A 10,386-nucleotide genomic window follows, 5' to 3' on the forward strand; every position below is an offset into this window, starting at 1 on the left:
AATCTTTAATGATGGGTCTTAAGTTCTGATTTTTGGGCTTGAACAAATACACGTACACGTATAATTAAAAGGAAAAAGGAAATTGTTGTTACAAGCCTACATACAACAATGGTGAGACCAAGCTCAGTGGACCAAAATGCCCCTGATTCCCCGGGGTATCCTTGACCTACTCACTAATATACTATCATCACTAGCCCTAAACAGAGTGCTCCAATCAAGAGAGTTGACTGAAACTTTTCTTTTGGATAACCGGTTGTTTTGGACCGAGACGTAGTCATAAGCAAACCAACTGATTGAAATTACGGTCCTCTCCCCAATTTGAGGCTCGAACTCGGGATAGAACAAACACTTTGCGTCTCCATTTCACCAATTGAGCTATCAAGTTGGACGAGTTTACAGATAAACTTACTAATGATTTCTTGAAGAAGAAGCAAGTTGCTTCTTGAGGTCAATGACTTCAAGTGCCTTTGATGCTAATTTCTCTTTCAGGATTGCGGATGCTTCATGAAACTTACTGTTCATAAGTTCTGAATCTGCCACTGACTGCTTATATCTAAGATTGATCGCTTCTAGCCGTGCTTGTGTCCCCCTTAGCCTCATTTTTAGCTTTGCCTTCATTATGTTATTGCCGGCTTCTTCCTGTTACCATAACCATATGATGCATATCAGCCAACGAGATTGTTGTGAACTGGTAAAAGAAACACAAAAATAACAGGCCTTGTTCTGCAAATGCTGATTTAAGCTAATCAAGTTGGAGAAATTTCTTATTTGCTTCTTCGAAACAAATTTTACTTGTTGGCTTAGTGACAGTGATTTCGAGAAGCCGAATTCAATCACTGTGATAGCACTAGAGAACTTTATCCTAAAGGTAAGGGAAAGCATGTTTAAACTGAACTCGTTGGACCAACATTAACCCTTTGCGTCTGACATGCGAGCATGTGCCGAGGAACACTTACCTTGTACATTTTGGCTTCTAGGTTTGAGAGTCTCTGAGCCAGATCCTCTGATGAATCTTTTGCTTCTACAGTCTGTAAATATTCATATTACTGAGTAAATCTCATTTTTAAAATAGAGCCAATGGCAAGAGAAGATGATAAAATAGATGATCTTATCAACCCATAACTAGAGGAATCCCTCAAGGCTATACAGAAAAGAAACTTTCACTTGAAAAACAGTTTATATTTGTTTTCCTCAAGGTGAATACTAAATAACAAGTAATTGTTATTACTTTCCATACTTGAATCATGACTTATTCTAGGAATCAAACCTGCAATTGATTTGGCCTGCTCAGTTCCACAATGCGAGCCAACAGAGAATCTCGTTTACTCGTGACACAGTCCAGCTCTTTCTGAAGCATATTCAGCCTCTTGCGAGTGCGTTGAAGTTCCAAATTTAGTGTATCAAGGTCTGCCTTAAGAACCTGAAGGTGCACAGAACAATTATATGTGATGGTTTTCTTGTCATATAACATTCTTGTAAACTATGGATCTTTCTTAGTCTGTAACTTGCAAATACGAAACCAAGAATTTTCTATTGCTTTCATGGAAAGGAATGTATTCTGTCACCACCATCATTATAAATTTAGTTTTTTCCTCATTTAGAGAAGTGATTGCAACTTCTAAATCAGAACACAGGAAATGGGAATTACCTCCTGAGATTGCTTACTTTCAGCATTAGCTGATTGAAGTTCATGCTTCAGTCTATCAATCTCCACGGACTTCTCCATGCTACAGGATAAAAACATCATTGGAAACAGAAGTCAGGTAGCATAACTAGAAAGATGTGTTTAGTGACAAATTCCATAATATTCTTAATATAAATACTTGTAATGCTTCACTGATTAAAGAGTTCATAACAACGACCATCTGTAAGGCCAGAAAAGAAAAAAAAAATCATATAAAAGATCAGCAAGACATAGTCCAAGGAATCGTCTTACATTGGAGTTATTTTTATTATTTACCAGTCATACACTGGATGATAACAGGCTTTCAACAGAGCTAATGTTTCTATCTCGGATTTTCGGAGTTTAGGTCTTGTCTCTGGTTCCAGAGGAAAACAAAGCCGAACTTTAAGATGCTAAAAAAAGAAAAGCCAAGAGTTCAAACCTGTGGTCTTTTTCCTTCTTAGCATTCTCCTCGAAACACCTAAGTCTATCTGCAAGGATAGTACATTCGCCTCTACAAGATTCCAGCTCCTTCTTTGCCTAAAAGTTAAAGGGATTGAAAACTTAGAAATACATAACAAAAGTTGAGAAAAGAAGACTTTGCTTCACAGAATTCATAGAAAGCATAAAAAAGGTACGGAAACACCATAAGCAACTACAAAATTTTTTACGGTAGTTCTAATATGCAGTTTATGCTACTGATAGTTATGTGACAGATTTCATCATAATCCCAATTATCATCAGTTCTGTTATAGAGCATGACCTCTAACACCAAACACATAAGAGAGGTTATGCATAAAAATTAAATAATATGAGAATTCTGAGAGGCTCACGTCCAAAGTGGTTTGAGAAAACTCAAGGCCATGCATTACGCTTTCATTTAAAATGCAAGTAAAGTTTGATTTAGAATGCCATTTTGAGAGATTCCACACTCAAAGCTTACCTCTGACATTTCTTCAGATAGTGACAAGATTTCTGCATTATATAACCTGATCTTCTCCTCCATGGTCTCTATTGAAGCTTTTTCTTTAGAAGTCCATATAGCTTTCTCTTCTTCCATCTCCAAAAGTGAGTGAGCCAGTCGCTAGAGAAACAGGAAAAAAAATACTAGCTTTACAAGAAGAAATAGGTTTATATAACAGTATCTATAAGGATATCTAAATGATCGTACCATTGCTAGCTCCTCCTTTTCTTCAAGCAAGAGTTTAACTTTGGCTTCCAATTTTTGCTTGTCAGAAGAAGACTCTTCAAGCTTGATTTTCTGAAAAGAGATTAGATGCTTAAGGCATGTGTCTGGAAATCGACCAATCACTTTCAGCATCAAGAATTATTGATCAATAACATTAGAAAGACTTACAAGCTCTGAGACCTCTTTCTGCACAATTTCCAATTGGGAGTTTGAGTGTTCCAATTCCTTTGTCAAAGCCGCAATTTCTGAAGTCAAACCCTCATTCCTACAAAGTGCCTCCTCTTTTTCGCTACGAGCAACAGACAGTTCCTCTTCCAGTGAAGCAATTGTTGTTTCCATTTCAAAAGCAAGAACCTCAAGCTTTCTGTAGTCTTCCTGATGGCATCAAAAGTAGAAAATTTATGGAGCAATTTGCTTAGGATACAGTATATCTGCCAAGAGACTGGTGGAGATTCTACATTGATAAACAAGATGCAAAATAGCGTAGGCCACCAACTAAGAAAAAGCAAAATTTACGTAGCTTTATCCAAACATGCTCACACAACACTGGACGATAATGAAAAGCCCAATCACCAAATAGTTTCATAACACCTACAAATTGATCAGCCTTCAATTTAGCAGTGGACTATTGCATGCAATTTTTGGACAAGCCCATGAATATTACTGGGTTAAAAGAAAATAATGCTGCGCAGAAATCTTTTGATAATACCTGCAATAGCTGCTTTGAACTTCTCTCAACAACCAATGAATCACGTCTTTTACCAGCAAGGGACTCCTGCTTATTGATATCTCTCTCAAGGAGGGCCTTCTGGCTATGCAATCGCTTTAATTCTCTCTCAACCGAAGCTTTCTCACCCTTCAGGTTCAAGTGTAAGGAGATAATTATCAGATTATAGATAGTGTTATAACTTATAACTTACAAAGTAAGTTATTGGGTCCTGCCGCACACCTCTAGTTTAGTTTTATCCTGCATGGCATTCCTAAGCTTGGATTCAGTGTCTTTCAGCTTGGTTTTCGTCTTCTCAAACTCTTTTCTCAAATTCTCCTTTTCTTTAGCCAAAGAAGAGGATGACAGACTTGCCATTTCCTTCTCAAGAGACTCAATATGAGAAAGGAAATCTGATCTCTCTGACTCATGCTGTTCTGAGAGTATCTATCAAAAGAGTTAAACAGCCTCGAAAATTACTCTACGCTCAGAGATTGTAAGTAAAGTGAAACTCTGATATGTAGTTTGGAAACCAAGATACCATTAAGGACGCTTCATGGTTTTGAGAATCCTGACTTAATTTTTCTATCTGGTTCTGCAGACCAGCACACTGATTTTGAAGATGAAGCTGAATACAATGACTACGGTTTTAGTTAACAATGTTCATGAATAAGACTATTTAAACGAAGACAAAAAGAAAAGAACCAAACCTTCTCTTCTTCAAGCTCAGAAATTTTATGCTTTAGAGAAGATTGTATATTTTCACAGCTGCTGACAACTGAAGCTTTTTGCACGGACCTCTGGTGCATCAAAGATGTGAACTCCTGCATTACCATTCTGAACTTATAAGAACACAATCATAAGCATATTCAACCATTGACCCAAATTGAAAATTAATGAACAAATGCAGATTATAAGACTTAAAATCAAGATGTGATCGGTGTGAGTGTGACTGTGTGGGAGAAAAACAATCAACTCAGAATACCAACATGAGAGAAAGTGGCAAAATCTTGAAGAACTTCGTCAACAACTGATGATATGTTCTCCACTGATGCTCGAGATGTTTGAAATTCAGACATTAGTGCTTCAACTTCAGTGGAAAGCTTGATCACAAAGTTAAAATTCTCCTTCATAAAAAGCAAAAGTCATAAGGCTATATCTGATACCTGTGACAGTTATAATAATTTGATGTAAGATTTAGAAAGTAATCGAAATTATTAAAATGAAATTAACATTACACACATCAATTGCAACTTCAGACTCCTTGGACATAAGTTGCTCACGAGCGACCCGTGCCTCCTCTTTAGCAACAAGAATCTCTTCTTGAAGCTATGAATTTCATACAACAGAAGCAAATTCAGAAACAATGATACAATTCCAGAAAAGTTCCTAATAACTAGTCCAGAAAATTGAGTGGAAAACCGATTTGTTTAATTTGTTGAGCAAAGGCATACAAGCTCAAGGGATCACACAAAGAAGAGAAAAATGTCCATTACAATTTAAGATCTAGTTCATCATATTTGCATTCAACAAATTTTGATTTAGGCCCTTCGTCAAGAATATCTGTGAATCCCAATTATTGCCTTGTGTAACCACATATTTAAGCATGTGAAATCAACAACTAAAATGATCTGACAATTCTCACAGCACAATCTGAACGTTTTCCAACAGAATTTCTTAATCACATCAGTTGATATACTACACTAACCACAATGGCATATGAGGTGACTCGAAAAGAAACATCAAAGTTAGAAACAACTAAAGAATCCCAAATACCTCAATAAGCTTCTCTTTGGCACATATATTCTGTTCAGTAGCAATCCTGACTAGATCGTCAAGGTTTTGCTGGCTCGAAGCCTTTTCCATTTCCAACTTCATGATCCATAAAATCGTACATATCAAGAATAAACAAAATTCCAAAAAAGATGGGAAGGAAACGATAATTAGATGGGAAAAGGACGAAAACTGTAGCTGTGGGTTAAAGAAGAAGAAATGTACCTTCTCTTGGAGTTGCTTGATAATAAGAATAGCCTCTGAATCCCTTAAGCTCACAATATTTTCACCTGGAAGCATAAGCCCGTTGACCTGACATTCTGATTGGACACTGCATTTCGTTTCATGAGATAAACAAGCTTCATCCAATTTCCTCTTGAGGCATTCAATTTGTACTTCGTTGATGGTTCTCTGCATATAGGATGAAAGAAAATAAGACCTTAAGATTGTTAACAGGTGAAATTGAGAAAGATGAAATAATTACCTCTGTTTCATATTTCATTAGGAGGTCTTCATACTCCTTTTGAATTTTGTCTAGCTCAATTTGATCCTATAAAGCATCAATAAATGTAGGGGTAAGGTGGCCTAGTATATTCCCTTCCCCAGCACCCCACTAGATGGAGATACGAACTGGGTTGTCCTTTTTAAAGCATCAACAAAATGTTAGTGTTGGAAAATCTCAGCACAAAATACAGATAAAAGAGGAGCACCAACCACACTAGTGATTGTAGGGCTTTTATGCTTGACCGAAAGTTTTTTTCTGCTTGTCACATGTACTAAATTGCATGGATCTGGAAGTGCACAATCTTCAGAAACTTTGCCAACACTCCCCTCATCTTGGTTGCCAGGTTTATCTTCAGGTTCATTTTCATTTACTAACTCATCAAAAGGAAGAAGTGTGCATGTACCACGCTCAGGTCTCTCTGATTTAAGAGAGGAACCTCTGGGCAGAATATTAGGGTCCACCTGAAGGGCAATCAAATGCATCTTAATCACGTGAATATTCTATGGCTGCAAAGCTAATAGTCGCTCAAATTTGTTAGGCATTTGTATAAGAAACTACCTTGGTTGGGGAGTCCCGTGGCAGTTTCCCCAGACACCATGTGTCCCTTCTCTTCCCCTGCAAAAAAAAAAAAAAAAAAAAAAAAAACCAGCAACTTAATCAAATCCCAAAAGGGCCAAAACGGGTGATAGTGTACAAATGCTTAGAGAAAAAAGCCTACCAAAGGAACCTTTTTAACAAGGATAGCCAAATATCATTTGATACAATCATGAGCATGACAGAACAACAACAACCTCCAACAAGAATTTATTAGGATAGAGTTCAAACTTACTAGTGAAGCTCTTTGCTGTTTAGTTCTTGGAAGAAATGCTTTAAGAAGTATACTACAAATCACGTAGACATGTAATATATCTTTTTTACTTATAATTTTAAGTCTTAACCTCTTGAAAGAGATACGGAGGTTGATTTTACAGTAAGAAACACACAACATCAAATGGGATACTACGAAATAACAATTAACAATCACTGGTTGAAAGTAATAAAACAAAACACACCTTGAAGTGATCACGCTCACGCTTCTCATCTCTATTCGAAAGAAGAACCATAGAACTCAAATTCTCAATCTTCTTTGCTTGCTCCTTCAAAACTTTTTCCCTCTGCACTTGTGCCTTCTTCTCTTCTTCCAGCTCGAGTGCGATTCGCTCCCTCTCTAATTCAGTCTATCATGAACATACTAGCCTCATGAATATACTGAAGGCTAAACAAATAAAGATTCAATAACGAAATATCATGCCTTCAACAAGGTGTTACGTAAATTCAGAATCTCTTCTTCCAAATGCTCGCACTGAGAAGCCTACAATGATACAATCACAAAGTTGATATATAACCCATAAGAAATACATAACGGAAGACAATGTTGAATGAGAACATTATTATAATTAAACAACCTGTAGCTTGGATCTAAGCTCCTCTATCTCCTTCTTTTGTCGCTTTAGAAGAGCAGCATCTGTCAATATCTGCAAAGAGAACAAACGCATAAATAAACTCTTGGGTAATAGATTCCTAGTTCAACAAACATTAAGACACATCTTATAGGAGAAACTAACGTAAGATATATGTTAACACAAAAGGAGAGAGAGGATGCAAAATAGTTTGGGCACCACCTCATTGACCCTGGCACAATTGGTGACACGTAATGCTCGACTTGCAAACTGAAGACTGCTCTTAGTTTCATCAGCATGAATCTAGAATCAAACATGCAATGGTAAATAGTAACAAATAATTACTAAAGCAACATCAAAAGAAACAAGAGGATACCGAGTCAACCTCTACATAAAATAAAAGAGCAACAAATAATGACAAGCAATCGATCCTACGCTAAAACGAGAGAGCATATACCTAATTAAAACTTCAGACAGGATAATAAAACGTGCAAAGCTATTTCTAATTCTAATAAAGACCCAAGCCGTTAGTTTGTTCCAACATGACAGACTTAACATCAGTGAGCCGGTAATCAACAAGTTTGACAACCAATCGACGTTGATGCATTTCCGTCTATTCACATGTTTATTACAAGAGGTCAAAGACTACATTATCCAAATTCGACAAGCAGTTAATACACTATAAAACTCAGTACAATAACAGATTCATAAATGGTTAATTAATCCACACCTGTGCAAGTGTGATATTGCATATGATAGCTGTGTTTGCATTGCCACCCAAAGCAGGCTGTAAAATCCGTGTAAGTTTGCTGTCTCGATATGGAACATGTCCACTGATTTCAGAACAGAAAAAAAAACGTTAATATAATTTGTAGAGGTGTCCTTTCATTACCTAAATTGGTGTTTTTAAGTAATAAAAAATCTAGAAAACTTGCCCTTGGTTTTCAACTCCTTCGCTTAGCTTTTTAATTACAGTTCCCAATGTCATTAAGCTTTTATTGATATGGGAACCCTCCTTTAGCCTGACACCTTCTGCACCAGTTTTTGAGGCTCGTTCTGAACCGGCTAGATCTACTAAATTCTATGAATAGAATCACAGATGAAACGAGAACATAAAAATCTAATTATCGAACAAGTATGTACAGAGGGAATAAGTACTAGTTCAGACGATACCAAGACAGAAACACGGACTGCATCACAAGCATTTCCAGTGTCCACACCTTGTGTTTTCTCTCGACTCTCTATAATCTGTTTGATAAAAGAAATTGCCAATTAGGAAAAAATCCACATAAATCTTAGCAGTAAAATAAGAAGGTATAGGTTTTTACCATGCGGAAAATAGTGTGCGACCTGCTACTGTACAGATTCATATTTGTCTGACCAATATGCCTATGAGCTGAAATTTAAAAGCAGAAACAGATGAGAAGAGTAAATGAACAACATCTAGATATAAATAGAAGATCATATCACTAAACTAATTGAAGATTTAAAATTACAAACCACATACAATTGCATGCGTACATGTTATAGCACTCAAAGATGTGCTTAAGAAATATAACAGAGAAAGTAGGAAAAAAATAACTATAACAGAGAATTGAAAGTTAAATTTTTAACATGTCTCAAGGTTGTAAATAGTTTTTCTTCTCGCATAAGAGAGCATCGTGTGTTAATGTGTAAACCAAATTTCAGAAGAAAAAGCAGAAAATACCTTCTCCAAATTCCATAAGTTCGAGGACTTGATCAGGAGAAGCCACAATTTCTTCTCGTAACCCGGCTACATATATTCCTCTCTAAATAAAAATTAAAAAATGGAAATAAAAAGAAAAAAATGACCCTCAACCTGTAAAGAGAATGAAAATCTTAGATTATGCAATGGAAATATGTATTCGTACCTCTAAATTTTCATGAATCTGCAGTTTTCGGTGTTCAGGAGCCAACAAGTCATTGATATCTTCATTATAGATCTCCAAGTAAGACATCCTCAATAGAAACTCTCTGTCCACATCCTTAAATCCGGAAAAAACAGATAGCCTTTTTACCCAATAACTCAACAGAAATATGACAAAAGATCTAGAGAAAACTGTTGGTGAAACGTAGTTAAAATATCCAATGCATAAGATGGGTGGATATGATAAGAAATAGGACCAAAATGCACCTGAAGTATGATGTCAAATAGATCATGTACAGCGAGAGGGATGACGCCGGGTTCATTAGGTGAGCCTCGCATCGTATGCGTCTTGCCACTGCTAGTTTGCCCATAAGCAAACACAGTGCCTGCAAAGGAAACATATACGCGATGAGGAGACAAAGGAGATAAGTTGAAGAAAAGTACAACAAACCAAGGAGATAAAATAAGCTCAAAACACTTGCAAACTAGTCTCTCGAACCTCTTCAACATCAAATGAAATAGAAGAAAATGAAGAATTTCCAATCCAGCAGATGAAATGAAATGTAAAGCATTCCCAGTCTTGGGGTTGATAACTTGTTTAAGAATCGAGACTTAGCTAAAATTGTTTCCAAAAGCCCACAACTCAACAGAGAGGCACTATTCCCACTGTTTTCTCTCAGCTTTTACCTATTCACTCGCATTTACCTTCAACTAGGCAAATTGGCAAAGCCCGTCGCGAAAAAACGAAAACGAAATGATCACTAACTCAAATTCTCACGAAAATTTGATATTACCGTTGAATCCACGAACAGCAGCAGCAACAAGCTCCTTCGTGCGCCCCTCATAAACCTCTACAGTTTTGCTATCTTCTCCGAAAATTCGATCTAAACACCCCGAAAGGAAACCCATAAACAAGAAATAGAAGAGAGTGACTCAGAGACCGAAGAAAGAAAAGGAGAGAAACAGAATGGAGCAAACTCAGTCTTACCAAATTCAAACGAAGAAGAAGGATTAGAGGGAGTGAAAATGGAGTTGTCGGAGATCTTCCATGGACTCGTCTTCGCGTCCTCCGGAGATAACGGTCGAGCCCTCACTGAGACGTGGATTCTCTCCATTCCGATTATCCTCTCCGGCGAAGACCTAAGCCCCGAAGTTTTTGGGATTTTCCCTCCCTCCCTCCCTCAAATTTTTCTTTTTTAAATCACGGTCGGTTTTGGCCACCG

The 10,386-nt window shown here is 37.0% G+C and overlaps 1 protein-coding gene across 2 annotated transcripts; it reads right to left on the minus strand.

Annotated features, from left to right (window-relative positions):
- Positions 1-38: 38 nt before the first annotated feature.
- LOC104816404 (kinesin-like protein KIN-7O) lies at positions 39-10,316 on the minus strand. 2 transcript variants are annotated; one of them, XM_010545210.1, is made up of 32 exons: positions 10,152-10,316; positions 9,958-10,047; positions 9,431-9,549; positions 9,168-9,281; positions 8,984-9,065; positions 8,604-8,671; positions 8,449-8,523; positions 8,211-8,356; positions 8,006-8,108; positions 7,498-7,578; positions 7,282-7,350; positions 7,128-7,187; positions 6,889-7,053; positions 6,395-6,451; positions 6,046-6,297; positions 5,816-5,881; positions 5,557-5,742; positions 5,335-5,430; positions 4,801-4,887; positions 4,548-4,682; positions 4,269-4,382; positions 4,100-4,186; positions 3,802-4,005; positions 3,562-3,708; positions 3,021-3,227; positions 2,835-2,924; positions 2,607-2,747; positions 2,106-2,203; positions 1,649-1,727; positions 1,268-1,420; positions 957-1,028; positions 39-639 (listed from the first exon to the last, which is right to left on the minus strand). In XM_010545210.1, exons 1-32 carry the CDS (start codon positions 10,276-10,278, stop codon positions 409-411), a joined length of 3,801 nt encoding a protein of 1,266 aa, XP_010543512.1. In that variant the 5' UTR covers positions 10,279-10,316; the 3' UTR covers positions 39-408. The 2 variants fall into 2 exon arrangements, with proteins under 2 accessions (XP_010543512.1, XP_010543511.1); XM_010545209.1 differs by having other exon boundaries at positions 4,548-4,685.
- Between the last annotated feature and the right edge of the window lie 70 nt (positions 10,317-10,386).

The sequence above is a fragment of the Tarenaya hassleriana genome, unplaced genomic scaffold (genome assembly GCF_000463585.1).
Source record: "Tarenaya hassleriana unplaced genomic scaffold, ASM46358v1 Cleome25, whole genome shotgun sequence".
Lineage (NCBI taxonomy): Eukaryota > Viridiplantae > Streptophyta > Magnoliopsida > Brassicales > Cleomaceae > Tarenaya > Tarenaya hassleriana.

Excerpts from the sequence above, each read along its gene's own strand:
- LOC104816404 (XM_010545209.1), bottom strand. The coding sequence starts at position 10,278 with ATGGAGAGAATCCACGTCTCAGTGAGGGCTCGACCGTTATCTCCGGAG. Across the intron at positions 8,109-8,210 it reads GAAGGAGTTGAAAACCAAGG|TGGACATGTTCCATATCGAG; the intron begins GCAAGTTTTCTA and ends TTCTGAAATCAG. Across the intron at positions 1,421-1,648 it reads AAAGTAAGCAATCTCAGGAG|GTTCTTAAGGCAGACCTTGA; the intron begins GTAATTCCCATT and ends GTGCACCTTCAG.